The sequence below is a fragment of the Monodelphis domestica genome, chromosome 8 (assembly GCF_027887165.1).
Source record: "Monodelphis domestica isolate mMonDom1 chromosome 8, mMonDom1.pri, whole genome shotgun sequence".
Classification (NCBI taxonomy): domain Eukaryota; kingdom Metazoa; phylum Chordata; class Mammalia; order Didelphimorphia; family Didelphidae; genus Monodelphis; species Monodelphis domestica.
In genome coordinates this window covers 73,350,802-73,375,727 of record NC_077234.1, presented here as the reverse complement: position 1 = coordinate 73,375,727, position 24,926 = coordinate 73,350,802, and the positions used below count along the sequence as shown (strand labels likewise).

At 40.1% G+C, this 24,926-nt stretch overlaps 1 protein-coding gene across 1 annotated transcript in view; it reads left to right on the top strand.

Moving 5' to 3' along the window:
* The window catches only part of IGFBP2 (insulin like growth factor binding protein 2), a 38,526-nt gene extending 19,322 nt beyond the window's left edge, over positions 1-19,204 (top strand). The window contains exons 2-4 of the mRNA XM_001363767.4: positions 15,814-16,031; positions 17,691-17,831; positions 18,670-19,204. Coding sequence (XP_001363804.1) covers positions 15,814-16,031; positions 17,691-17,831; positions 18,670-18,831 — 521 coding nt within the window. The 3' untranslated portion in view covers positions 18,832-19,204. The remainder of the gene's footprint in view (positions 1-15,813; positions 16,032-17,690; positions 17,832-18,669) is intronic.
* The last annotated feature ends 5,722 nt before the right edge of the window (positions 19,205-24,926 follow it).

The window sequence follows — 24,926 nt, the reverse complement described above, 5'->3', positions numbered from 1 at the left end:
CAATCTAATCCGTGGGTGGGCTGTGTTATTGAACATATCAGTCACATGCAAGAGTCTGGTTACCCCAGCTGCACAGCTGGGAATGGCCAAAGGGACTGTGTTTTTTAATTCTTTCAATCATGGAGAACACTTTTCTGGTGGCTTGTGAGTTTAATTCCAGTCTCCAACCCCAACCCCATGTCCAGATTAATTTAGAAATTTACTCCCTGTTTTTGCCCTGCCTTCTCTTTTCCCCTTTCATCAACGTCGTGATAATCATGTTATCTGAAAGTCCTTCATCCTAGGTATAGAATCAAGAAACTGAGTTTTAGATGTTACCCATTTTCTTTTTAACTCTTCTCTACATGGCTCCATACCAATCTGGGGGGAAATACATCCCTATTCCTTATTTCTCTATAAGGATTCTGGGAAGACAGACAATCTAACAAAAATAGTGATGTTTATAATAAGTCCCTTCAAAATCCAGAATTGGTATTTGTAAAAATAAATAAAACACTTTAATTTATTAATAGGAATGAATGGAGGTAGTGGAGAAAGAGGAGAGAAGAGAACAGAAGAGAAGGGAAACTTCATCTGTTTGCACTAGGGAAGAGACCATCTTGCCAGGGTTCTGGGGGAATGATGGGTGGGTTCAAAAATCCATGGAGAGCCTGGAGTGGATAGCTTGAATTGTTCTAGACCTGACTGGATGGCCTCCAGGAAACCCTTCTAGTCCTAAGATTCTTTGACAATGAAATGAGTGCTGGCTGCCTCCAAAGGCATCAAATAACCAACCCCACTCTCTCCCTGGAGTATGGGTCCTTGGAGGGAGGATGTTTCTATCCAAGCCCCTGTATGTTCCATTTGTGAAGCTGGGTCCAAACTTCTAGCCCCAGGTGGGAGAGCTGGAGTTTCCGGCAATGATACCTCTCTGAGGGGCAAGAAAGAAAAGGGGAGCCAAGATAAACGCTGTGAAAATGAGCCTTGCATTTCTCTAATTTGGAGATTCTCAGCTTTTCAGAATTGCAACACCCTGTTTGTCTGATTTCACCATACTAGCTCTCTGGTTTTGTCCCCCTTCCCCCGGAATTGCGTATATTTATTTTTCAAATTAAAGTGAATTATTAAAATTAATCTTGATTGGATAATTTGAGGTAATTGGAGACATCCTGGGATGTTGTGAAATTGGGGTTGGGTAGTAGCATAGTTCACTTTTGCTCTGAGAATTTCCATATCCTGGATTTTGGAATACAGAATGGGAAGAAATTATTACTTTAGGTGATAAATGGAGAAAACTAAGGGTACTTGTCTAATGTCTTTTAGCTGGTTACCAGTAGGGTCAAGAATAAAACCCAGGCCTTTAGACATCCAGCCATCACTCTTTCTTTAAGACTACAGGACAGAATATGAGGGTGTATATGGCTGGAAAGGGTAAAAGTCTATCTACTATGGGGCAGCCTTTGCTAATTTGTGGACAGCCTTTTATGACCTTGCAAATATATTGGGGGCTTATTTATGGTCTTATTTCAGTTAGATTTCTGGCCTCAATTTTGGCTTCTGGAAGATGGGAATATTCTTCCCTGCCCCTTTTTATGTTATAGGAATATAGAGACATCGCCTACTCTGTTTTGAATCTTAGCTCCAGAATAGGATGGTACAGATATCATTACCAACTCTTCTCATAGAAGCATCTCTTCTGTTCTTAAACAGGAGAGGTCTTGTAGTCTCACTAAACACCTCATTCCACCTTTTTGTGTCAAGAAGTTCCATTTTATGTCTTTCCTTGATTACATTTTCTCAATCACTCTTTAGTGAGAAAGAGGAAAAAAAAGGGCCATGATGTTATCTTCCATTATAGTAATCTCTTAAGTGACCAGAAGACTTAAGAAAATCCCCATGCCTGCTTTTTCTTAGCTTAAGGAATTATGGTCCCTGTAACTGAAAGCAGATAGGGTCCAGGAAGGTTTGTGCTTCAAACAGAAATTTGGGGAATGCCATGAATCAGGACAGAATTGATTATTGTGTTGATTGTCTAGATCAGAGGTGTCAAACATATAGTCTGGCCAGCAACACTCTAGAGGGTAGCTAGAACCAGAATAAAATGTAACTGGAGGACAGAGGGTGGGAAAGCTAGGTGCTCAGTGGACTGAGAGCCAGCTGTAGAGACAGAAAGCCCTAGGTTTAGATCTGACCTCAGACATGCCCTGGCTGTGCTCCTGGACAAGCCACTTTAACCCCCATTGCCTAGCCCTTACTGCTCTTCTGTTTTAGAACAAATACACAGTATTGATTTTAAGATGGAAGGTAAGGACTTTTTTTTTTAATGTAACTGGGAAATATTTAACAAGAAAAAATACAACAAAATACAGCTAACTCTACATTAAAAAAAAAAACTAAACCAAACAACATCTTACTTTCCATCTTAAAATCAATACCATGTATTGATTCCAGGGCAGAAGAACATTAAGGGGCTAGGCAATGGGAGTGAAGTGATTTAAGCTAGGAAGTGTCTGAGATCAAATTTGAACTCAGGACCTCCTGTTTCTAGACATTGTCCTCAATCCACCGAGCCACCTACCAATAACATTACATTTTCAAATTAAGTCAATATGTACAGGGATCCTTATATGTGAATTAGTGGCCCTATTTCGGTTTGAATTTGACATCTCTGCCTTAGACTTTAAAAAGTTATGAAAAAATGTTAATAATGCAGATTAAACTTAAAAGTATAGAGAGCCACTTGTCATACATTTAGTAGCACACCCAAGGAGACAGGTCCAAAAACATGTAGATATTTAATAAAAATTAGGCTGAATCAGTCTCTCTTAGACAGCAGAAACGTGGATAGAAAATTTTGACCTTCAGGTAAGTTCTCACTAGCTGGTTTTGTGTATGCTCAGGTAGGTTTTGTTGATCAGTTGATCAGTTTTTTCAAGGAACAGAAACCACATTTCTCTAAGTTCATCTCCCTGCGAGTTTACTGTTAGGACAGCAAACTCACTCAGTGGACTTCATCCCTCAGCAAGCCAGGGTCTTGCAACCCAGAGAGCTAATGATAGACTTATCTGGGCAGCAGACCCATTCTGGGTGTCAAAGATGTTAGGGGATGTGAGGTTTTATATTAGAAGAGACAAAGGGAACTGGAATCTCTTAGTGATGGGCCAGTCCAGCCTAAGCAAACTCCATGGTCTTTTGAATTCATCATTTAGAAATATTCCAGATAAAGCTAAGCCCAAGGACTGGTAGAGTGTCTTCAGAGTCAGGGACTACTGTACTTATGGATAGCCATCAGTTATTCTATCTGTCTCTCCACCTGTCTCCTATCTCTGCAAAGGGAGTAGATCTAACCAGCCTAGATCAAATATGGATTCTGGAGTTAGAAATTAGACTTTGAACTACGTTCCCCAGAATTCCTTTATCATTTCCCAGAATTCCTCTCCTCTCTCCACCATGTTGCATAGTCACATTTCGCATATGGTTGGATGTATTTCCTGCCCCTCTCTCCTCTCTCGAGACCATGACTGAGTTAGCTCCCTTTTTACTCTAGCTTTTTAATTTTAGTTGTTAATAAATCTTATAAAATACATTTGGAGTTATTGTATATTAATTTTTAAGCTTAAAACTTGACCCCAAAAGAGAGGAATACCCCAATTCTCAGTGCCAGGAAGAATAAAGTGATAGAACTAGAACTAGAAGGGACCTTAGGGAGTGATTAGGTCTGGAGATGGAAGGTCCTGGGTTCGATTCTGATCTCAGATACTTCCAAGCTGGGCAAGTCACATAGTCCCAGTTGCCTAACCCTTACTGCTCTTGTGCCTTGGAACTGATACTTAGTGTGAATTCAAAGACAGAAGGTACAGGTTAAAAAAAGAAGAGTGGATGTTAGAGGTCATCTATCCACACCATTCTTTTTACAGTTAAGGAAACTGAGGCCTAAAGGCACCTTTTTAGTGGTGTTAATTTGGGCCAATGGCAGTATTGAGATTTGAACCTAGATTCCCTGAGACCAAGGCCATAATTTTTCCATTGCATCACCTGCTTCTCAGAGTGTACATTGGCCTTCTAAACCTCAAGAAAATTCTGTTGGCCTTCATGTTGACAGTGGGAGGGAGATAATACAATAGAGCTTAGTCCTGAGGCCAGGTGTCTTCCAGGAGGCTGGGAGCAAATTTGACCTTTAGCCCAAAGTTAATGGGGCATCTCAGGATAGGCTACCAACCTAAGTCATGTGAAAATTTGGAAGCAAATACTTGGGATAATGAGTGTGCCCAGCACATGTAAATAGCTGTTTGAGTTTGGCTATATTCCTTCTTCATTCTCCCTTCCTCACCTGACTCTTGACCCTCAAGGCAGATCCAATCCTTTCAAATTCTTCTTTAAAACTATGCAAGTTTTCCCAAGTATCTGTGAGAATCCTTTTGTCACTTGGGCTTGTCCCTGGGTCTAAGATTTATTGGACTCTTCCCAAGATTCTTGGGAAGGTTTAGGGATATAAAGAGAGAGAAGAAGAGATAGGAAAGGAAAGTCATCTCTGGAGACCCTAGTATCTCTACTGCTAAAATTCAGGACCACACAAAGTTAAAGTCAAAAGCACTAGAATTAGAACCTCAAGATATGGGTAAGTCCTAGTAGTGTATGGGTGATTATGAGCAAGTGACTTACCTGCAATCCTATTTCCTCATCTATAAAATAGTGGTAATGATGTTTGGCACTTCCTACCTCATAGGGTTGTTGAAAGGAACGTACCCTGAAGACTCTAAAGTATTCTAGAAATGAAATGTTATTATTATTCAAATGAGTAGCTAGATGTTGGGGTGAGGGCATGTTATGGCCTAAAGTCTGCACTCAACCTCCTCAGTTTGTGTGATCAAAATTAGTCTGGCACGTGGTGATGGGTAGAACAAATTTATTCCTTTGGTTTCCCACCTTGATGGTCAAGGTTTGGGAGAAATAGAGCTCCTATCTACTCTGGTCAACCTTAGGCTGAGTATTTTGGCTTGATTGTGAGTAGATCCAGGCCACAAGTGGCATCACTGGGAAACCCATTTGTTGGCCAAGGACTAAGAAATAACAATGCAGCCTGACCACTGTGGATTGAGTAGTGTTTCCAATATTTACAGTGACTCAAAGAAATCTCTCCTCCCTCACCATTTCTTTAGACTAGGAACATGTGTGGGAAAGCTAAAGAACTGAAACTAGGTATCCTGAAGAAAAGAAGGCTGAGAAAATGGGAAAAATGTTCTTACTCTTTTAAGGTAAACAGAGACTCCACTACTCTTCATAGGTCCTTAGATTTAGACCTGGAAGTTGGCTTAGAAATCACCTCTACCATATACTATGGCTTACAACAATGATTCTTGGCTTACCAATAATCCTTGGGTATCTTGTAGTGATGATTAAGGGGCCATTTTAGAGAAGGGGCAGACACTAAATGTAACTCACTTTAAGAGAGGTATTTCAGGCTTGTGATTCGGGTGAGAAGGACCCTTCAAAAAGTTCCTAGTGGCCCCAAAGCATTAAATGGTCCCTTCCTTTCTCTACCCATACAACTTTCGAACACACAGGAAAAAACTAGTTGAGACTTCAGAGATAGGATACCAAAGTTAATTTTATAAATGAACAAGGGTAAATTTATGGGAAGAATTACCTAAATGAGACTTGGGAATTTTAAAACTGCAGTATCGAGAGCTGTCAGTAATTGAAGGAGAAGAAAAAAGAAGAGAAAATATGTTGGATGAGCAGATTTTCAGTCATCCTCATCTCTGATTATGTTACCTTTTAATTTGATAGTTGCTCGTCTGGGAGGGTCTTATGAGTACTGGGAGAGGTGTTGAGGTCTCCCAAAATTGTTCTCCTCTCCCACCACAAAGTGAGAGAATATTAGAAACTGTCTGAGACAAGGGTGGTGGTGGAAACTGCATGGGATGAGGTCAGTTGAGGATGGGATATTTGGTGGGTGGTGGTGACGATGAAGGTTGTTTCATTTTAAGGCAGGTAGCTCATGTTCTGAGGAGATTATCCCAACTTCACTTAGTAGAAGAGTTGGGACCCCAGAGCAGAGTTAATGATTCTCCCCTCAAGTTCCAGGGTTATTTCTAAGGAGTTCCAAACATTGTGTGGTGTGTCCCCACTGGCGTGCTTTCTGCCACAGTTATTAGGTGATTATCAATTAGTCAGTGAGACTTAAGTAGGTTTTAGAAAGGAGTATTTATGAAGGCAGTATGGTAAGAATAGCTTGTGTAAAACATTTTCCCTCAAATCCGGGACCTATTCCCTCATTCAGAGCCTAGAAGAAAGTGGGCTTAAGCTTTAGGGAATTCATGTTGCAAAGAGGGAACTCACAGGTCCTGGAAGTCCTTTTGCAGGAGTCCTCAAGATGTTCCCTGTAGATGTATTCTAGTCTTTTTCTATTGAACTCTTTGAAAAAGAGTTTTGAATTCACCTCCTTGGCTACCAGTGTAGACACTGATGGGAAGATGAGAAAACCTATGGTGAAGCTCATAATATCCTTCTCTGGTCAAGGATAGGAGGAAAGAGATCTAGTGTCAAGCCCCAAGGCAAGATATTCTTCCCTAAATAACACCACCTCAGGGACTTTGTTCCTGACTTCTTTGGATCCTCTGAATCCTCTGCAGGTGAAAACTAACTTGATATTTTGGAGACAACCCAGAGAATGTGGTACAGTTTTCTCTGCCAATCTGAGCACTTTTCCTGTACAATATCACTTCTTGTTCATCTAGTGGCTTATTAAAGACATTTACATTGATCAAGGTCCTTTCACACTCAGCTGGAATGTCTTCAATTATTTCCACCTGGTCATAGTCCTGTGTATAGCATTTTACTCCTTACTTTAGGCAGAATAAAATTTTTGACTGATTTATTTAGTTGACCATTACAGTTTCCCTTTAGTTTTGATATTTGCTGTTTAAGAAAGATAGCAAAAAACAGATTATAGTACAATTGCAATCTAAAACAAAAGAGAGAGAAAAATCTTGAAATGTAGACTAGAAAAATAGATGATTGGTCTGATAATGATGGGAAATCTGTTCTTATTCCATGATGGTTACTCCTCACACACCGCCTCAAGGAGGAGGAAGATCTGAAAACTTTTTGCAGCAGGACCAAAACACTTTGCCAAAGATGTGGCAGGTATATTGGAGCCTTTCAGGTGCCATGGGGCCCAAATTTATCCTATATAAGCCCCAGAAATACAGCCCAATATGTCCATGCCAACTACTACTTGCCCTGACAAATTGGTAAACTTCTAAGACTTTAGCTAAACTAGTTCTTGAATGATAGTTAATTGCTTGGCCTATCTTGACAGGCTTTCTGCTTTGGTGTAAAAACTACCAGAGCTTGTGCTTAATTGGAATAGATTTCAAGAACTCAGTGCCCTTCCTTCCTTCCTTCCTTCCTTCCTTCCTTCCTTCCTTCCTTCCTTCCTTCCTTCCTTCCTTCCTTCCTTCCTTCCTTCCTTCCTTCCTTCCTTCCTTCCTTCCTTCCTTCCTTCCTTCCTTCCTTCCTTCTCTCTCTCTTTCCTGTCCTCCCTCCCCTCTTCCTTCATTTTATAAAACTTTAATCTTTTGTCTTAGAATCAATTGATTCCAAGGCAGAAGAGTGGTAAGGGCTAGGCAATTGGGATGAAGTGACTTGCCTAGGAGCACAGCTAGGGAAGTGTCTGGGGTCAGATTTGAACCCAGGAACTCCTGTCTTCAGGTCAGGTGCTCCATCCACTGGGACACCTAGCTGCCCCACCTCTCCCTTCCCCCTTCAGTGACATTTCCTCATCATGATTAGGTAAGTATTGGTGCAGGATTTTGACAGGGATGGATGGAATCTAAAGGGCATAAATGCTAGCTCCTGAACTTAAGTTAAAAAAAGCAACAGGATCAATACAGGGTGAGAGGATCCCAAGTCAACCTTTCATGGGGAAGTCTTTAGAGAATACACTACAGGTGAAACAATAGTGTGGAGTCATTGCCAAAAACATTAATGTGATCTAAGCTTGTAGTGATTTAGAGTGGCCAGCCCAAGGAAGGTGATATTGGTCCCCTGTCCAGGCTACACCTGGAGTACTCTGTAGAGTTCTGGCACCCTATTTCTGAAGGGACATTGACAATATATAATTAGAAATGATCAATCAATCAATCATTCAGCATTTATTAAGTGCTTTCTGTGTACTAGGAATTGTGCTAAATAAACAAAATACGTACAAAATATATATAAAAAGAGTCAAAAGATAGTTCTTACCCTCAAGGAGATAGGAAGTTGGAGAACAAAGGGACTTTGTCTTGGGTTGGAAGAGTTGGGGATCCTTAGCCTGGAGAAGATAGAAGACATGTGTGAGGTGTGGGTATGGATGAGAGGAAGGAATGGAAAGGCTGTAGCTAGTACAGTTCAGATATTTGAGCATCAGAATTATTTTGCATTTCTTTAGGTAGAAGAACTAGGACCACTGGGTAGAAGTCACAGAGAGAAAGCGTTTAGATTAATATGGGAACTTTCTAGTAGTTAGAACTACCCAATGATAAAATAAGTTGTCTTGTTAGTCAAGAAGCATCCTGCCACTGGAAACTGAACAGCAGAGGCTAGCCAAATACACATATATGCTGGCAAAGTTCAGATGCTGGATTTGAAGTCAGAGTAGAGGCTGGGTTTAAGTCCTGTCTCTGACATTTTCTAATTGTACAATCTTGGGCAAATCCTATAACCTCTCTGAGCCAGTTTTTTCAACTATTAAATGGGGATAATAATACCTGTAATACATAAGTCACAGAATTGTTCAGGGAATCAAATGAGAATATATACATTAAGCATTTCACAGCCTCAAAAAGAGCTTGATAAACACCAGACATTGTTTTAAGTGCTGGAGATACAGATACAAAATTATGCTAGTTCCCACTCTCCAGGGCTTTATAATTTATTAGAAAATGATCAACATCTTATAGATTTAGATCCTGCTCTCAAAAAATTTATATTCTACAAGAAAATAATGGAATCCCATTGATCTAGAATCCTAGGATCCTATGATTGTAATATATAGGAAATATATATACTCAGTCTTTTTGTATCTTTTGTATATAGTTAGCACACTAGATAGATAGATAGATATGAAAAAATGTTTCAGTTTAGTAAACTTCCGAGTAGAACAGAAGCTTTGAGACAGCAGGGACTAGTTTGCTTTTATATTTCGGTTGCCAGGGACTAACTATTACTATAACTATATAGATACTATATATATGACATATATATATATATATATACTATGTATATATATATAACTATTTAGATACTATTAAATATCTATAGAATAGATACTTAATAAAGACTTACTGATTGCTATTGTATATGGCAAGGATATTATGGAAGAACTTTCCTTCATCTTAAGGTGGTGGTTGGACTAGATTATCTTAGAATCTCTTCCAAATCTAAGACTGTGAAGTTATACCTAAGGAAATGAAGACAGTGGATTTCCTTTGTGGAGAGAGATTTGTTTGGGGGGGGAGGAATAGACTTCTGAAAGTCTTTCGATTTCATCATTTCTAGGATTCTCCCAATAACTAGTGATCCCTAGAGTTCCATTCTTTGAGCCCCATCCTCTTTCTCTTTCAGCCCCATTTCCCCCTCTGGTTTTCCTTGCTGTAAGGATAGTAGAGCAGGAGTTTGAGGTGCACAAAGGGTTCTTTCTATAAAACAACAAAAACTCTGTTTCTAGGATAGGGGAGATGCCCCTGCTCTCTCTTCTCCCCTTTGAGTCCCACTCTTTGAGCCTCTTCTTCATTCTCTTTTAGTCCTATATCCTTCTCTAGTTTTCCTTGCCGGATGGTTAATAGAGGAGGAATTTGAGGTGCTATTGCTGGGAAATATTCAGATATTAAAATATTAAATATTAAAGCCTGAGGATCTCCCACTGTGGTCCTCTACAGATTACCTATTGGTGATGCCCAAAGGAAAGAAGAATCGTGTTTCTTTTTCTACCATGACAAGAGCAATGGAGAGTTAGAATTTCCCTATGAGGCCTGTATGGTTATGCCATGGAGTGCTTTATGGAGATAGAGAGTATGAGGTTATGTGCTGATCTCAGTTAACAATTGTTCATTTTGGAGCAGGGAGATGACTCAAGTGGATGGAGAGCCAGGTTTGGAGATGGGAGGCCCTAGGCTCAAATGTGGCTTCAGATACTTGCTAATTTTATAACCCTGGACAAGTCACTTAATCCTAATTTCCTAGCCCTTACTACTCTACTTAGTATCGATTCTAAGACAGAATGAAAAGGTTTATATATTATATATACTTTATTTCATTCCTGGAAGTTATTGAAGTTACTCAGCCCAGTTCTTCCTTCTTCTGCTTCCTGCCATCTTTCCACCTTTGGTAAATGAATAGGGCTTCTTTGATAGGAGGTCTTCCTTTTCTAAGATTGCTCTTCACTGTCCTTTTCTGGTTGATTATGATGGTTGACTTCAATGCTTTAAGGATGAGCTGCCCTGACTTGGGAAGTTGGACTTCAAAGACTCTGAGTCAAGTTTTGACTTGTTTTTTCCATCTTTCAGAACCTTATAGGACAAGGATGAGAGAATCCCAGTTTTACCTTTGGACTTAGCCCAGATCCGAAATGAGTGCATTTTCTTTCTGCTGCATACTTTACTTACAAGATAGAAAGATTGGAGGAATACTTAGCTGCAGTTGATAGCCAGGTTTAAATACAATGGAAGAAGGCTCATCATTACCCTATAAGGCGATTCTATCATATATGGTTTTTAGCCTCCCAGGCTTACATATTTAGAACTTAATGGGACTTTAAAGATTTAGTCCAGCCGTTCCATTTTACAGATGAGGACACTGAGGTTCTAAGAAGTGAGGTGACTTGAAAGCAGGTATCACAGGTATTAAATAACAGATATGGGACTCAAATCAAGATTTGATCTCTTCTAATACAGTGCTTTTCATGCACTGTCTTTCATCTGAGCTCCCCTTTTTCCCTTTCACTGTGACCAATGGTTCTTCTTCTGGAGTCAGTCAGTCAGTAAACATTTATTAAATGCTAATTAAATTAAATGCCCAGTGCTAAATGCCAGGCCTACAAAGAAAGATAAAAACCAGCCCCTGTCATGGAAAAAAAAAAAACTCCTTCCCTTATTTCATTTGCTCTTTCTATTCTGTGGTGGAATGGAGAAGTAGAAAATCAGGCATATTAGAACCACATATAAAATAAGATTAAATAGTCTAAGTGGATTTTGGAGGAGTAAAGTACAGGAGCTTTAGGGAATGCACTTTGCAATGCCTTTCTTGCTGAATTTTTAGTTCATTCTTCTTGACTCCTAAGTGTCAAGTTGTCATAAAAATTACATTAGGGAGAAACTAGGTTGCTCAGTAGATAGAGAGCCAGTACAAGAGACAGGAAGTCCTGGGTTCAAATTTGGCCTCAGACACTTCCCAGGTGTGTGACTCTGGGCAAGTCATATAACCCCAGTTGTTTAGTCCTTTCAGCTCTTCTGTCTTGGTACCAATACTTGGTATTGGTTCTAAGATAGGAGGTAAAGGTTTTTTTTTTTAATTACATTAGATAATGAATTGAAAAGTACTTTAAAATATAAGCTATTAGCATTCTTCGTATTATTTATTATTATTAAATTAGTATATCATTCCATTGTTCTGCCACAGCTATGCCTGAGAATCCACTGAAGTCATTCAGTATACCAAGGTCTTGTTCTCTACATCACAGCCAATGTCAGTAATGTTAATATTTTATGCCAAAATGGTTTAAAAATAGAAAAGTGCATCTGTCAAAAAGATTAGATATGGAAGAATTGGAAACCATCAAACTCAATAATAGTGTTCAATAAAACTGAGAACGTAAGTTCTTAGAAAATTCCCTACTTGATAAGAATTGCTGAGAAAATTGGACAGGATGATTGTTAAGTTCATAATAAAATAATTTAAATAAAAAAACTGGAAAGCAGTTTGGTAGTAATGGAGTTTAAACCAAAAGCTTATACAATGTGCCATAGTAACGGATATATGAATTGAATATTAAAGTTTGTTTTACTTTAAAAAAATTGGAAGAGAATCAGAGTAGAAAACTTTCAAATCTATGTCAAGGATGAGGATTATTAACCATCAAAAGAAAAAAGGTGATCACAATATTGGGTGATCAATGAAACTAGAAGAGAAACCAACTATTGTGGGCAGGAAGGAGACTAGATGAGGAAATGAGAAGATGGGACCTTTGCATCAAATATCATTGAATGGCAAATAGTTCTCAGAAGAATTACAAATTATTTAAACTATGTGCTCCAAATCAGTAATAACGAGAACTACAAATCGAAACAACTGACTTTCTGATGTTTTTATATCCAGTGTGTTGGCAAAGATGACAATAGATGGGAAGAGTTAATGTTGGAGGAGCTGTGGAAAGACAGGCACGTTAGCAGACTACTGATAGAATTTTAAATTGATCCAACCATTTCTGGAAAACAGTTTAGGTTTATACTAGGAAAATTTCTAAAATATCTATATCCTTTGATCCAGATATACCACTAGAAGTCATATATCCCAAAGAATTAAAAATATTTATAATGGAACTTTTTATAGTAGCAAAAAACTGGTAATGAGGGGATGGCTAAACAAACGATGGTACATGAATGAGTAAGGGAGGTAGGAAATTATATGTCCTGAAATTAAAGTGGTATTAAAATAGACAATATAAAAATACACATATTAAGTACTTTATAGTTCACAAAATACCTTTTGTCAAACAATTGAGTCAAATGGAGATAGAGCCCAGCTAATCTCCATTTTACAGATAAGGAAAATGAGGCTTGAATCAGCTAAGAAGTGACTGATGTGGATGACTCCATTTCAGGTCTTTTGACTATGTCTAGTCCTTTTCTCAGAATTTCTTTGTAAAGAGTTAAAAAGGAGAGATTTTTCAGATGCGCATTGGAGGCATAAATAGGAAAAAAGGTGATTGAGAAGGAAAGGGAAGGCTAAAAAGAAACTGTGCCTGGAAGGGCAAAAAAGCCTACCATCAAAATGATTTCTCTTTCAAAGCTGACTTCTTGTTGGGACCTGTCAAGAGGGTGTTCTTGGTGGAAAGTTCTGACTTGCTCCCTTACTACCATCCTGCTGTTTGGACTAGGGGAAGGGGGCTGGGCTGGGCTGTTATTCCTTACATTTTGCATGGAGGACTTTTGGGCCTTGCTCAGGCATATCCCCAAGTTACTTCTGGCAGATTTACTGTCAAATCATGCACTGTCTGACTTTAGAATGCCCTGGGAATTTAGAGCCAGTTTGAGCACTAAGAGGGGAGGAGTAGAGGGGTACAAGGTCCTTTCACTGATCCCCTCAGAAGCAAAAACAGAGGCACTGAAGGGCTTCTGTCCTCATTGAAGGGCTGAAGTTGAAGAAAAGTCTTGACTATGACCCTGTACGAAGAAAAATAAATGGAAATGAATATAAAAAGCATCCTGATGAAAACTGAGAGGGAGCGAATTATAACTTGGTATTTTATGAGAGTAAGTTTATTTAACTGAAAACAGTTGCAAAGCAAGTTTAATTGGTTATTGATATATAATATCATAAATCATTGTAAATAATAGCAATATAAAAATGAGGGAGGTATATTTTCTATGAGATGCATTCCTCTCCCTCTCTCCATCTTTTCCATCTTTACCTTATTCTCATCTTGCATTCAGTATTCCCATGATCCCCTCCCAGAAAAAGACAATTTCTTGAATTCACTCAGTTATCAATGAATAAATCAATAAATAAAATAAATCAATGAATAAATATCAATGAAATATCAATAAAATAAATCAATGAAAAAAATAAAAAATCAATGAATAATCAATGAATAAAATAAATGTATATAAAGCACAATATGGAATCATGAAATACCAAAGATTATTTCGTTCAAGCCACTCATTTTACTAGTGAGAAAACTGAGTAAGGTCATGTAGCTGATGAGTGGCATGGTCAGGACCAGAACCAAGGTCTCCAGATTCCCAGTGCCCTTTTTACCATGCTGTACTACCATGATTCTAGGATATATTGCTCTCTTCTCTTTCCCCACAACTCCCCACATCCTTCCTCTTTACTGTAACCAGAGAAGAACAGGCACAGCCTAGCTCCTTTGTACATGGTAAGGGGATGAATTTGCTCACAACAGTCATGGAACCATTGAGGGATGGGTCCTGGATTCTAGAACCTGGGTGTGCTCAGAACAATTGGCCACACAAAGTTATTTCCTTTGCTCAATGTTGAGTACTGCATTGGGGAATGTGTTCTATTCACTGACTCCTGTAGTCAAGTCTTGCACTACCTCTGTAGCCTTGAAATATTTTCCTACAAGAGCCTTGACCAGTTGGTGGGTGATATTCACAAATGAGGTACCCCCTAAAAACACTGCAATGTTGTTCTCTGTCAAACTGTTCCTTTGGGTTCATTCAGGCTCAGTAGTCCAGGTGATATGATAACGGGTTATAAATCAAGTCATCATCTTCTTCCCCCCTGTTCTGTATAAATTTAGACTTCAGTGGAGACTTAGAGGGGTCATAGGAGAGAGCAATGGAGGTGAAAGACAGACTGGGACATGGGCTACTTCCACTCCAGGTGATAGAGAAGAAACTTGCTTGCTCCCCTCCATTTAGAAATGAAAGTGAATGGTGTAAAAGGAAATTGTTTTCTGTTCTCACCTCCTTCCTCCCCCCCCCCCAACTTTATTTCCCTTTGGATTAGTCAGTGACACCTCAGAGAGCATCCTTGCCATTTAGTGACTGAATTGGGACAGGAAATGTTTCAATTAGACATGAGGAGCAACCTTTCCAATCTCAAGGGTTAGGAGGGAGTTGGGGAGAAAAATTGTACAGTGACCTTTTAGGAAGATCTTTAAGGGAAAACTATAGCAACATCTCTCAGGACTTGTGGTAGAATCCTTCTTCCCTCAGGATGCTGGCGGAAAGGACATCTGAGGTCCTTGACAACTCTAATTTTTCTCTTTGGCTCTTTGGGTTTTCTCCCTTTGCTCATGACTGTCCCTGCTTACCCCCCCCCCAAGTAATTTTGGTTCTTTGTTGTCTTCCCATTAGAACTGTTTATCCTTGAGTCTGTGTCCTCTTCACCCACATTACTTGTGTCCAAAAAATTCAGTTGAATTAGGGGCTAGAATTCAAAAAAGACCCCCACGGCTGCTTTTGAGGGAGTGATCTCTCCTTGTTCCCACACATCTCTCAGACATAATCTCCTTTTATTCAACCTGCATACTCTAGAGGGAGAAGGACCATGATTCTAGTGCTCTTCTGAGGGCTTTGAGCAAGATTTTTTTCAGACAAGATCTAGGGTGGGTTTAACCCCTTTTTAAATTATAGGAAGAAAAATATATAAGTGAGACATGATTCAGAATTTTCTGATTTTGATGTCTGAAAAAAACCTAGAATGGCTTTCTCCAGAGAGCTTTAAGAATGGGATACCATCTCTTCCTTTCCCCGTAATCTTCTAAGACCAGAGATTCTTCATGGTTTTTTATGTCCTGGGTATTTTTTCTTTTGGGCTTTTTGGAAAAGCCATAGGACTATTTCAGAATAATGTTTTTAAATGCCTAAAATAAAATGTATAGAATCACAAAGGAAACTAATTATATTGAAATACAGTTACTAAAATTTTGACAGAAAATATCTTCACAGACTCCAGATGAAGATCTAGTCAGAATACCAGAAATTAAAGAGGAGGGGGATAGTGATCTGCTCACCTTTTAAAGTAACATACACATATATGAAAGTTGGAAGACAAGTTGGGAAAACTGAGAGTCACCTTTTCCCTTTTTCTTTCCTCTAGACACTATTGATGATTCAGATGGCGGACTGGCAGAGAACCATGTGGATGGGACAGTGAGCGTGCTGGGTGGTGGAGTCCGGAAGCCCCACAAGTCTGGCATGAAGGAGTTAGCAGTGATCCGGGAGAAGGTCATAGGGCAGCACCGACAGTTGGGCAAAGTCAACATGCATCATCATATCCATGAAGACACCAAGAAACTTCGCCCCCCTCCTACCAGGGTTAGAGCAGCGGGAGAGAGGGATGGGTGGTAGAGTGTGAGCTCATATTGATAAGAATCTGCATCCATTAACAAAATTCAACTTCTCTGAGTAAAATGTTAGGGAGACGACATGAGGATGGTATGCCTGATAAAATTGTGGAAATGGTTTTGTACTAGGAAGCTCAAGACTTGGGTTCTAATCCATCTTTTTGTCCTTTAGTAACAGTGTGACCTTGGATAAGACACCCTGTGGACCTCAGTTATCTTTCCTGCATAAATGGGATAATAGCAGACTGATCAGATATATTGTGTGTAATGGAAAGGAGTCAGAACCTGGGGTCAGATCCTGGGTCTGCTGCTTTGTCCCTTATGGGACTTTGGGTCTCAACCTCCATGGCTCTCAGGTTCTTTCTGGTTCTAAATCTATGCTCCTTTTCATTTCTTATTATCTATGATTTTTATTTGATTCTGAGATTAGACCAGGGAAAGATATGTATATGTGTATAATATATATGAATGTGTACATATGTGTATATACACATGATATATATGTATATTCAGATCTGAGAGCAGCTAGGTGGTGCAATGGATAGAGCACTGGGCTTGGAATCAGGGAGGCATCTTTTTTTCCCTATTTATTTATTTAAAATATTGTCCCATGTTTACATGATTCATTTTCTCTCCCTCCCCTTTTCCCTCCCCCCTCCCAGAGCTGACGAGCAATTCTACTAGGTTGTACAAATGTTGTCATTTGATACCTATTTCCATATTATTCATTTTTGCCATAGATTGATTTTTTTTAAAAGCCTAAACCCCAAATCACATACTCAGGGAGACATCTTAATGAGTTCAAATCTTGCCTCAGACACTTAATAGCTATGTGACCCTGGGCAAGTCACTTAACTCTATTTGCCCTAATTCTTTATCTGTAAAATGAGCTGGAGAAGGAAATGGAAAACCATTCTTTGGCCAAAAAAACCCCAAATGGGTCATGACTTAAATGATTGGACAAAGATAACAAATTCAGACCTGAACTTCATTTAGGACCTCTCCTTAATCCTGCCACTCTCCATCTGGGAATATGGCAGAATCTTATGGGATAGTGGAGAATGACACCTTGGCTGGCCTGGATTGATGATATGATCATTAGAAATGGCATTCAACATTGATTTTGTGCTTAAACATTTGTGGAGAGCTTCATGTGCGTTATCTCATTGGAACCTCAACATATTCCTATGTGGGTGCTGTTATGTGGTATCCAGACGAGGAACCTGAGGCTTAGATTAACTAATTTGTACAGATTCCCATGCATAGCACATGCCCAAGGTAGGATTCAAATGACTGTTCTTTTGCCCAACATCTCCCTACTCTTCTGCTGGGCAGATGTAGTGGTGCTCCAGTTAGCCATTCGAATTCTTCAGTGGTCATTTCTTCCTGCCAATGGTTTTTCCAAGTCTCTGCACCTCCCCAACCCCAGTCCTTTTCTAGTCCATAGAAGCATTTCCCCGAGCTGTGGCAGGGCCAGGGAGGGGAGAGAGAACTCAAACTTGTCCTCTTGTCTGCCGTGTGGGAGTTGGCTCCCCTCCTTGTCGGTCAGCAGACAACTTCTCCGCCCCCAGCCTTCTTTTTCTCTGTCCCTTCTCTGAACTTCCTCTCTTTCCTTCTTGGCCCTGCATAGACCCCCTGCCAGCAGGAGCTGGACCAGGTCCTGGAGCGGATTTCTACCATGCGCCTCCCAGATGAGCGTGGGCCCCTGGAGCATCTCTACTCCCTGCACATCCCCAACTGTGACAAGCAAGGTCTCTACAACCTCAAACAGGCAAGTGGGCATTTGGTCTCAGGGTATTTGAGAAGGGATAAGAAAGTAGGTCTTTCCCCCCCCATTTCAAATTTTCTAAAACTAAATGAAATAAGCATTTCCATATACAAAGAAAAAGGAAATTCTGCATGAATGAAATCAGAAATCTCCCTTATGTTTAGTTTACTTTTCTGCATATTTACTTACTAAATTCCATCCACAAGTGTCCTAGCCCCTCCTCACCCTCCCTGCATCCCGAAGGTATCATCTGGGACACCGCCATGTTCCTACAAATGAAGTCTTCCATGTTTTCACCTTCCTGTTGGTAACCTTCACAATTTATTATTCTTCCAGGATTAATTCTGTAACAGTGGACAATGTTCTCTTGGTTCCACTCATTTCATTGTTCATCATCCCAGGGAGTTCTTTCCAAGTTTTTAGAAATTAGCCTGCTCGTTGTTTCTTATGGTGGGATAGGAAAGTAACGATGGATTTGAGGGTATGGTTCTTAGCCCCTATGGGTGGCCATTTCCCATCTAACCAGACTGGTGACCGAGACACTTTCAAGGTTGAGAAGCTAGGTGAGAAAATGATGGGAAGGTGATAAGTCTGACTTGTCCTGGCTGGTCTTCCTCCTACACAACCTAACCCCAAAATTACATCTACTCATGTTATTCCGTATTAAAGTGATGAGACTTGGTGAATTGGAGGTGGGGTGGGTGGGTGGTTGAATCCATTGACCACTAGGCTGTATGAACCTTAGAACCTTAGTCAAGAGTTGTTTAAAATCTTAATGGATGATGCTGAAGATGATATTCTCCTCCATTCATCGCTCCCTCCTCCTCTTTTCTCTTCCCAGTGCAAGATGTCTCTGAATGGACAGCGTGGGGAGTGCTGGTGTGTGAATCCTCATACTGGCAAGCTGATCCAGGGGGCTCCCACTATACGAGGAGATCCCGAGTGCCATCTGTTCTACACAGAGCAGGAGGCTCGGGGGGCACATGCTCAGCGAATGCAGTAGTCTAGAACCTACTAGTGCCCTGATGCCACCTTCTCCTCAACCTTCCTCCCCAAACATCAGCAGAGAGAGGAGAGAGTGGCCAGGAGGGTGGGAGTGCTGGTGGTGGTGATGGTGGTGGTGGTGGTTTTTCCACAAGTTTTGACACATGTATTTATATTTGGAAAGAGACCAGCACCTTGCTTGGCATATACCCTACTTTCCCCCTTTCTTGCATGAAATGCCTACTCTCTGTCCCTTTCTCTCTTCCCTTGCTGGGAAGAGGAGGTGGCTGGGGGTGTGGAAGCCAGTGAAGGTCTGGGAAGGGGAGAAGTTTTTATTTTTGAATCCCTATGTCTCTTTCACCTAAGATTAAAGGAAGGAATAAAAAACAAAAGCTACTGTGTCTCAAACATCTCTGGGGCAGAGGCTGTCTCTGGAAGTGGTGGCAGTGGAGTGGCAATCTCTGAGTAGGAGGATTGGGATATAATTGGGTACAAGTTCTTTAGCAGGTCACTGGAGATCCAAAGTCCAAATCAAACCCTATCAACCCCAGGAAACATCTCCTTGGTGGCACAGTGGATAGAGTACAGAGCCTGGAGTCAAGAATATTTATCTTCCTGAGTTCAAATCTAGTCTTAGACCCTCACTACTTGTGTGACTCTGGGCAAGTCAGGTAACCTTGTTTGCCTCAGTTTCCTCATCAGTAAAATGAAATGAAGAAGGAAATGGCAAACCACTCCAGTATCTTTGGTAAGAAAACCCCAAATGGGGTCACAGAGTCAGACACAACTGAACAACAAAATAGAGTACTGACCTCCAGCCCCATTTGCCTATGACCTTTGGGAAGGTGGCTTTATCTATTGTAAATAAAGTTCCCATTATTATTTTCTTTGTTCTCCATTAGAGAGAGAGAAGGGAATGTTCAAGGTCTATAAAAGAAGAACTTGTCTGTGAAAGAAAAGTGGGAAATAAGAAAGTTGCTGAGGAACATTGGAAATAGAAATCCTTAAACACCTAAGTTAGTGTTAGGCTATTGGCATATTACTTTAAGAGTCAGAGAAGCAATGAAATATAAACAAAAAATGATTCCCCTCTTACTGAGAAGTCCAGAGGTTGGGAAGCCAGGGTGTGAGTGGTACAGAAGCAGTGTGACTAGGAGAACCTGCCCTATGAGCTGAGAGATGGGATGGAGGGACTGAATGAGTTGATTTTCAGTAAGAGAGAGAGAACTATATCCATACAGGCCCTCTCCATGGTGGCATCTACGTGGAATCACAAGTCTAGCTGCCAAAGAAAATCAGCCAGGGATGCCTAGGGGGGTACAGAGTGCCAGGCTTGGAGTTGGGAGGACCTGGGTTCAAATGTGACCTCAGACACTTCCTAGCTGAGGGACCCTGGGCAAGTCACTTAACCCTATTTGCCTAGCCTTTCTCCTTTCTTAAACTGTTACTGAGACAGAAAGTAAGGGGTTAAAAAAAGAAAGAAAGAAAAAAGGCCAGGATGGCCCAGGATCAGAGGATATAGAGGGAGGTCTACCTAGAGACCCTCTAATATAACCCTATCATTTTACCCAGGATGAAACTGGCCCAGAAAGAGGAAGGGAGGGACTAACTCGGAATTATGGGAGTGTGTTTAGCAGAGCCAGGATTGAAACTCTGGATACCTCTTGCCTATAAATCCAGGACTGGTCCATACTAGCATGAGTCTTCCTTCTCTGGAGCCATGCTAGGGGGATTGCTAGCCTCCTGCCTTGCTCTGACTCCCACCTCACCAAATCCACGTCAATAATGAATCCTCAAATCACAGGCAAAGCTGGAAGGAATCTTAGAGCCTTCTCTCCTTCTAGATGAGGAAAAAGAGGTTCAGAAGGGAACAGATATGTTTACAGAATAACAAGAACAGTATTTTGTGAATTAGCTAAAAACTCACTAATACTTTTGGGATGCCCTGTATAGTGCTTTAGATTTTCAAAGCACTTTACAAATACTATTTCATTTTATTTTCTTAACCCTGGGACGTGGGTGCTATTATTATACCAACTTTACAGATGAGGAAATCAAGGTGGACAGCCAGGTAAGAGGATGAGGTTGGGTTTGAACTCATTCTGATTCAAAGTCCCAAACTGTCACCAGTAGCCTCCTGGTGGCCATGCAGCCAGGGCATTAATAGTGGTCTGTGGATATGAATCTTTCTTTTCCCGAAAATTAGCTCCCTGAGCTTCAAGCATCCCAATGGAAAAAAAAAAGCCATCTCTTTCCAATGTCACCAATCCCCTTTGAGGAATGTGCCCAATAAGTGGAGGAGTGGGAGGCTGAATTATATGTAGTTTAGTCTAAAGGGGTATTAGTGCATCCACTGCAGTTCCTGAAGCTGGAAAGTCTCTAGACATTGAGAAGAGGGGGCCAGAGCCCAAAACCCATAAGGGAAAACCCTGGAAAAGTAGTTCTGCAAAACTTAGTCAATGCCTTTTTTAGGACCCAAAATGGGACTGTGCTGCCATCGTGTGTCCAGATCAGAAATTCCAGCTGAAATTCTCCAGATGTTTCCTTTACTGTGGTGGAAAGACTGATGAGCTAAGAACGTTGGGCTTCCATTTTTAGCCCATTTCCTTCATTATCTTCCCCCCTCCCGCCTTCTTGAAATAGGGACAAGATCAAGGAAGGAAGAGAACATTCAGGTCTATCTCTATATGTCCATGTGAAGTTTTTAAATCCCCTAATCTTACCTTGTTAGGACCCTGACATGTATTGGATAATGCTTCTAACCTATATTGTTGGAAGGCGTTAATTAATATCCAGCCATATATTTTCTTCCCCATTGGATAAGAATGGTATGATTACTATTTCAGGGGTGGGGTAGGTCTAAAATTTTAATAGAGCTAAATGGGTTCTTCAAACCCCCAAAAGGCTGTGAACTCAAAGCTTAAGAAGATATGGGGCAGTAGGACATAATGAAAAGAACATGGGTTTGGAATTAGAAAACCTGGGTTCCATTTCTCCCTCTGCCATCTTGATGCCTATTGCTCTGGGCAACATAGAATCTGGGCCTCTGTTTGCTCAACTTCCAAAAGGAGGCAGAAGAACTAGATGACCTTTAAGGTCCTTTCCAGCTACAAATTCTTTATTTTATGATGTGCAAATGGAATAATTGACTCTCCCAGCTGGCAGAACCACAGAGCTGAATTTCAGAGTTGGAAAGGACCCTTAATCCAATTAATCTATTTCTAGTTCATTTTATACCTCTAGTTCTATGACTTCTAGTTTAATTTATACCTCCAAAATAATTTCTTCTGGTACTGAAAAAATGATCACTGAACATTTGTTGGAAGACATCCAGCCTATCGCTAGATCCTGCAGAAACACATTTTGAGGGATGGGTAGATAGTTCAGCAGATAAGACACCAGGCTTGGAGTAAGGAGGACCTGGGTCCAAATTTGACACTTCCCATGTGTGTGACCCTGAGCAAGTCAGCTCCATTTGCCTAGCCTTTTCTCTTCTGTTTTAGAGTTGTTACTAGGATAGAAGGTAAGGGTTAAAAAAAAAAAAAGAAAGAAACATTCCACTTTGGGACAGCTCTAATTGTTAGGGAGTTTTTAAAATCTGATATCAAATCTAAATTTTTCTTTACAAATTTGACCCTATTTCTGACTTATGAAACCAAATAAGTGGAGCCCTTCTTTTACCTGGCAGCCACTCAGATTTGTAAAGAAAACTATCGTGTCTCCCCCGAGTCTTTTCTAGGCTTATCATCTCCAGTTCCTTCAACTAATATTCATGTGGCAAGAACTGGAAAATCATTACCACATTGGTTTCTCTTCTCCCTGGGATCTCTAGTTTGTGAATTTCTCTATTAATATGTGGTGTCTCAAACTGACAACCATTTCAAATGTGTTCTGATCAGGACAGAGTACAGTGGGGTTATTATTTTCCAGGGAGCTGTGCCTTTTAATTCACATTATGTTAGTTGAAATGTTTTTCCTTTCAGTCACATCATGCTGGTCACCCATATTGAGCTTGCAGTCCACCAAAACCTTCAAATCTTTTTCTGACAATTTGCTGTCCAACCATGGCTCCGCCATCTTGTACTGGTGAATTTTTTAATAGAAATGTTAACACTTACAATCTTACAAGGTTTCATCTTATCAGATTCAGCCCAGTGTTCAATTGTTTTATATCCTAATTTCATCTCCCAGCTTTTTCTCTCCAATTTCTGTCATCTGCAAATTTGATAGCTATAGTATATATACCTTTATCCAAGTTAATGATAAATGTGGTAAGCAGTGTAAGGATAAGAACTGATTCCCGAGGCACTCCACTCCCCTGGAGACCTTCCAAGTTGACACTGACTTATTTTTTCCATCTTCTGGCTTTCTGGTAGCCTCATTCCTCCAGTAGAGGAATAGGATTTATGAGATTATATGGTGTCAGTTTGGCTAAAATTGCTCTGTGGAAAGTGTTATTCTGCATGAGATTCTATGAGAATTCTATGAGAATGAGAGGGATTCTATGAGAAACTTTTAGATGCTTGGTTCCATTTTCCCCATGAAAAATTAAATATGTAATTATCAAAATCCTTCTTATGGGCTATAAGATAACAATGTTCATATTTCAAGTTAAGCAGGAAAAAAATCTTCTTGATTTTCCATCAACATTTTCAAGATTGTCCTTGCTCTTATCTCAATGGCATTTCTATGCCTCCAGAATATTTGGACCAGCAATAATGGATTTCATTAATATAATTTTAAGTATCTAAGAGGTCTGTGATCAGCCAGGGAAAACTGGGAAGATAGGAAATAGTAGACTTCTGATTAAACCTGGTTTTGATTCCTGGCTCTTCCACTAAATATCTCTGTGCATCAATAAATCTTATCTTTAAGGTGACTTAAGGTTGTCCAAGTATTATAGTGGTTTTAGAGTTAGGAAACCTGGGTTCAAATCCTGTCTCTTCCATTCTTCTTTGTTTCTCTCTCTCTCTCTCTCTCTCTCTCTCTCTCTCTCTCTCTCTCTCTCTCCTTCTCCTTCCTTCCTTCCTTCCTTCCTTCCTTCCTTCCTTCCTTCCTTCCTTCCTTCCTTCCTTCCTTCCTTCCTTCCTTCCTTCCTTCCTTCCTTCCTTCCTTCCTTCCTTCCTTCCTTTCTTCCTCCCTTCCTCCCTTCCTCCCTTCCTTCCCCTTACCTTCCATTTGGAGTCAATTCTGTGTATTGGTTCCAAGGCAGAAGAGTGAAGGGCTAGGCTAGGATCTTGGGATCTTCATTTGTTAAGTTAAGGGAATATACTTTTTAGGTCCCTCATGACTCTTAATTGTATGGTTCTGTGATTCTTCTCTGGGCCTCAGTTTTTTGTCTGTAAATTAAGGAGATTAGAATAGACTCTCAAGTTCCTTACTGTGCTAAATTTATGATTTTTCAAGACAGTAATAGCTACTTGTTGGGTATGTTGTGGTGAGCATTTCTTTTGTGTCTGGATTGTACTATAAACTACTTTATAGATAATAGCTGAGGTCTATTTTAATTTTTAAATTTCATGGTTCTGAACCTTTAATTCTCTAGGTCTCAATTCCTTCATATATAAAATGAGACTGGATGACTCCTTAGTATCCTTATATCTCAAAATTTGGGCATCTAGGTAGATGCTGGAGTGCTGGGCCTAGAGTCAGGAAGACTCATCTTCCTGAGTTCAAATCTGGCCTCAGACATTTATTAGATGTGTGACCCTGGTCAAGTCACTTAATTGCATTTGCCTTAATTTCCTTATTTGTAAAATGAACTGGAGAAGGAAATGTCAAACCACTATCATGTCTTTGAGTTCAAAATGACCTAAGATACATATGAACTATATGACTTTGGACAAGTCTTTTAACTCTGCCTCAGTTTCCTCATCTGTAAAATGAGCTAGAGAAGGAAATGGCAAACCACCCTAGTAATTTTTCTTTCAACCTCAGTTTTTATCATCTGAAAAAAATGAAGGAAGAATGAATTGTCTTCAGAAAGAATGATTTGTCACTCTCAAAGATTTCAGCCATATTGAGAATGGAGTAAAAAGGGATTTTGGAACCTGAATGGGAGGTGGGACTAGATAATCCCTTTCCATTCCTTGGGTGATCTTTATGTCCCTATAA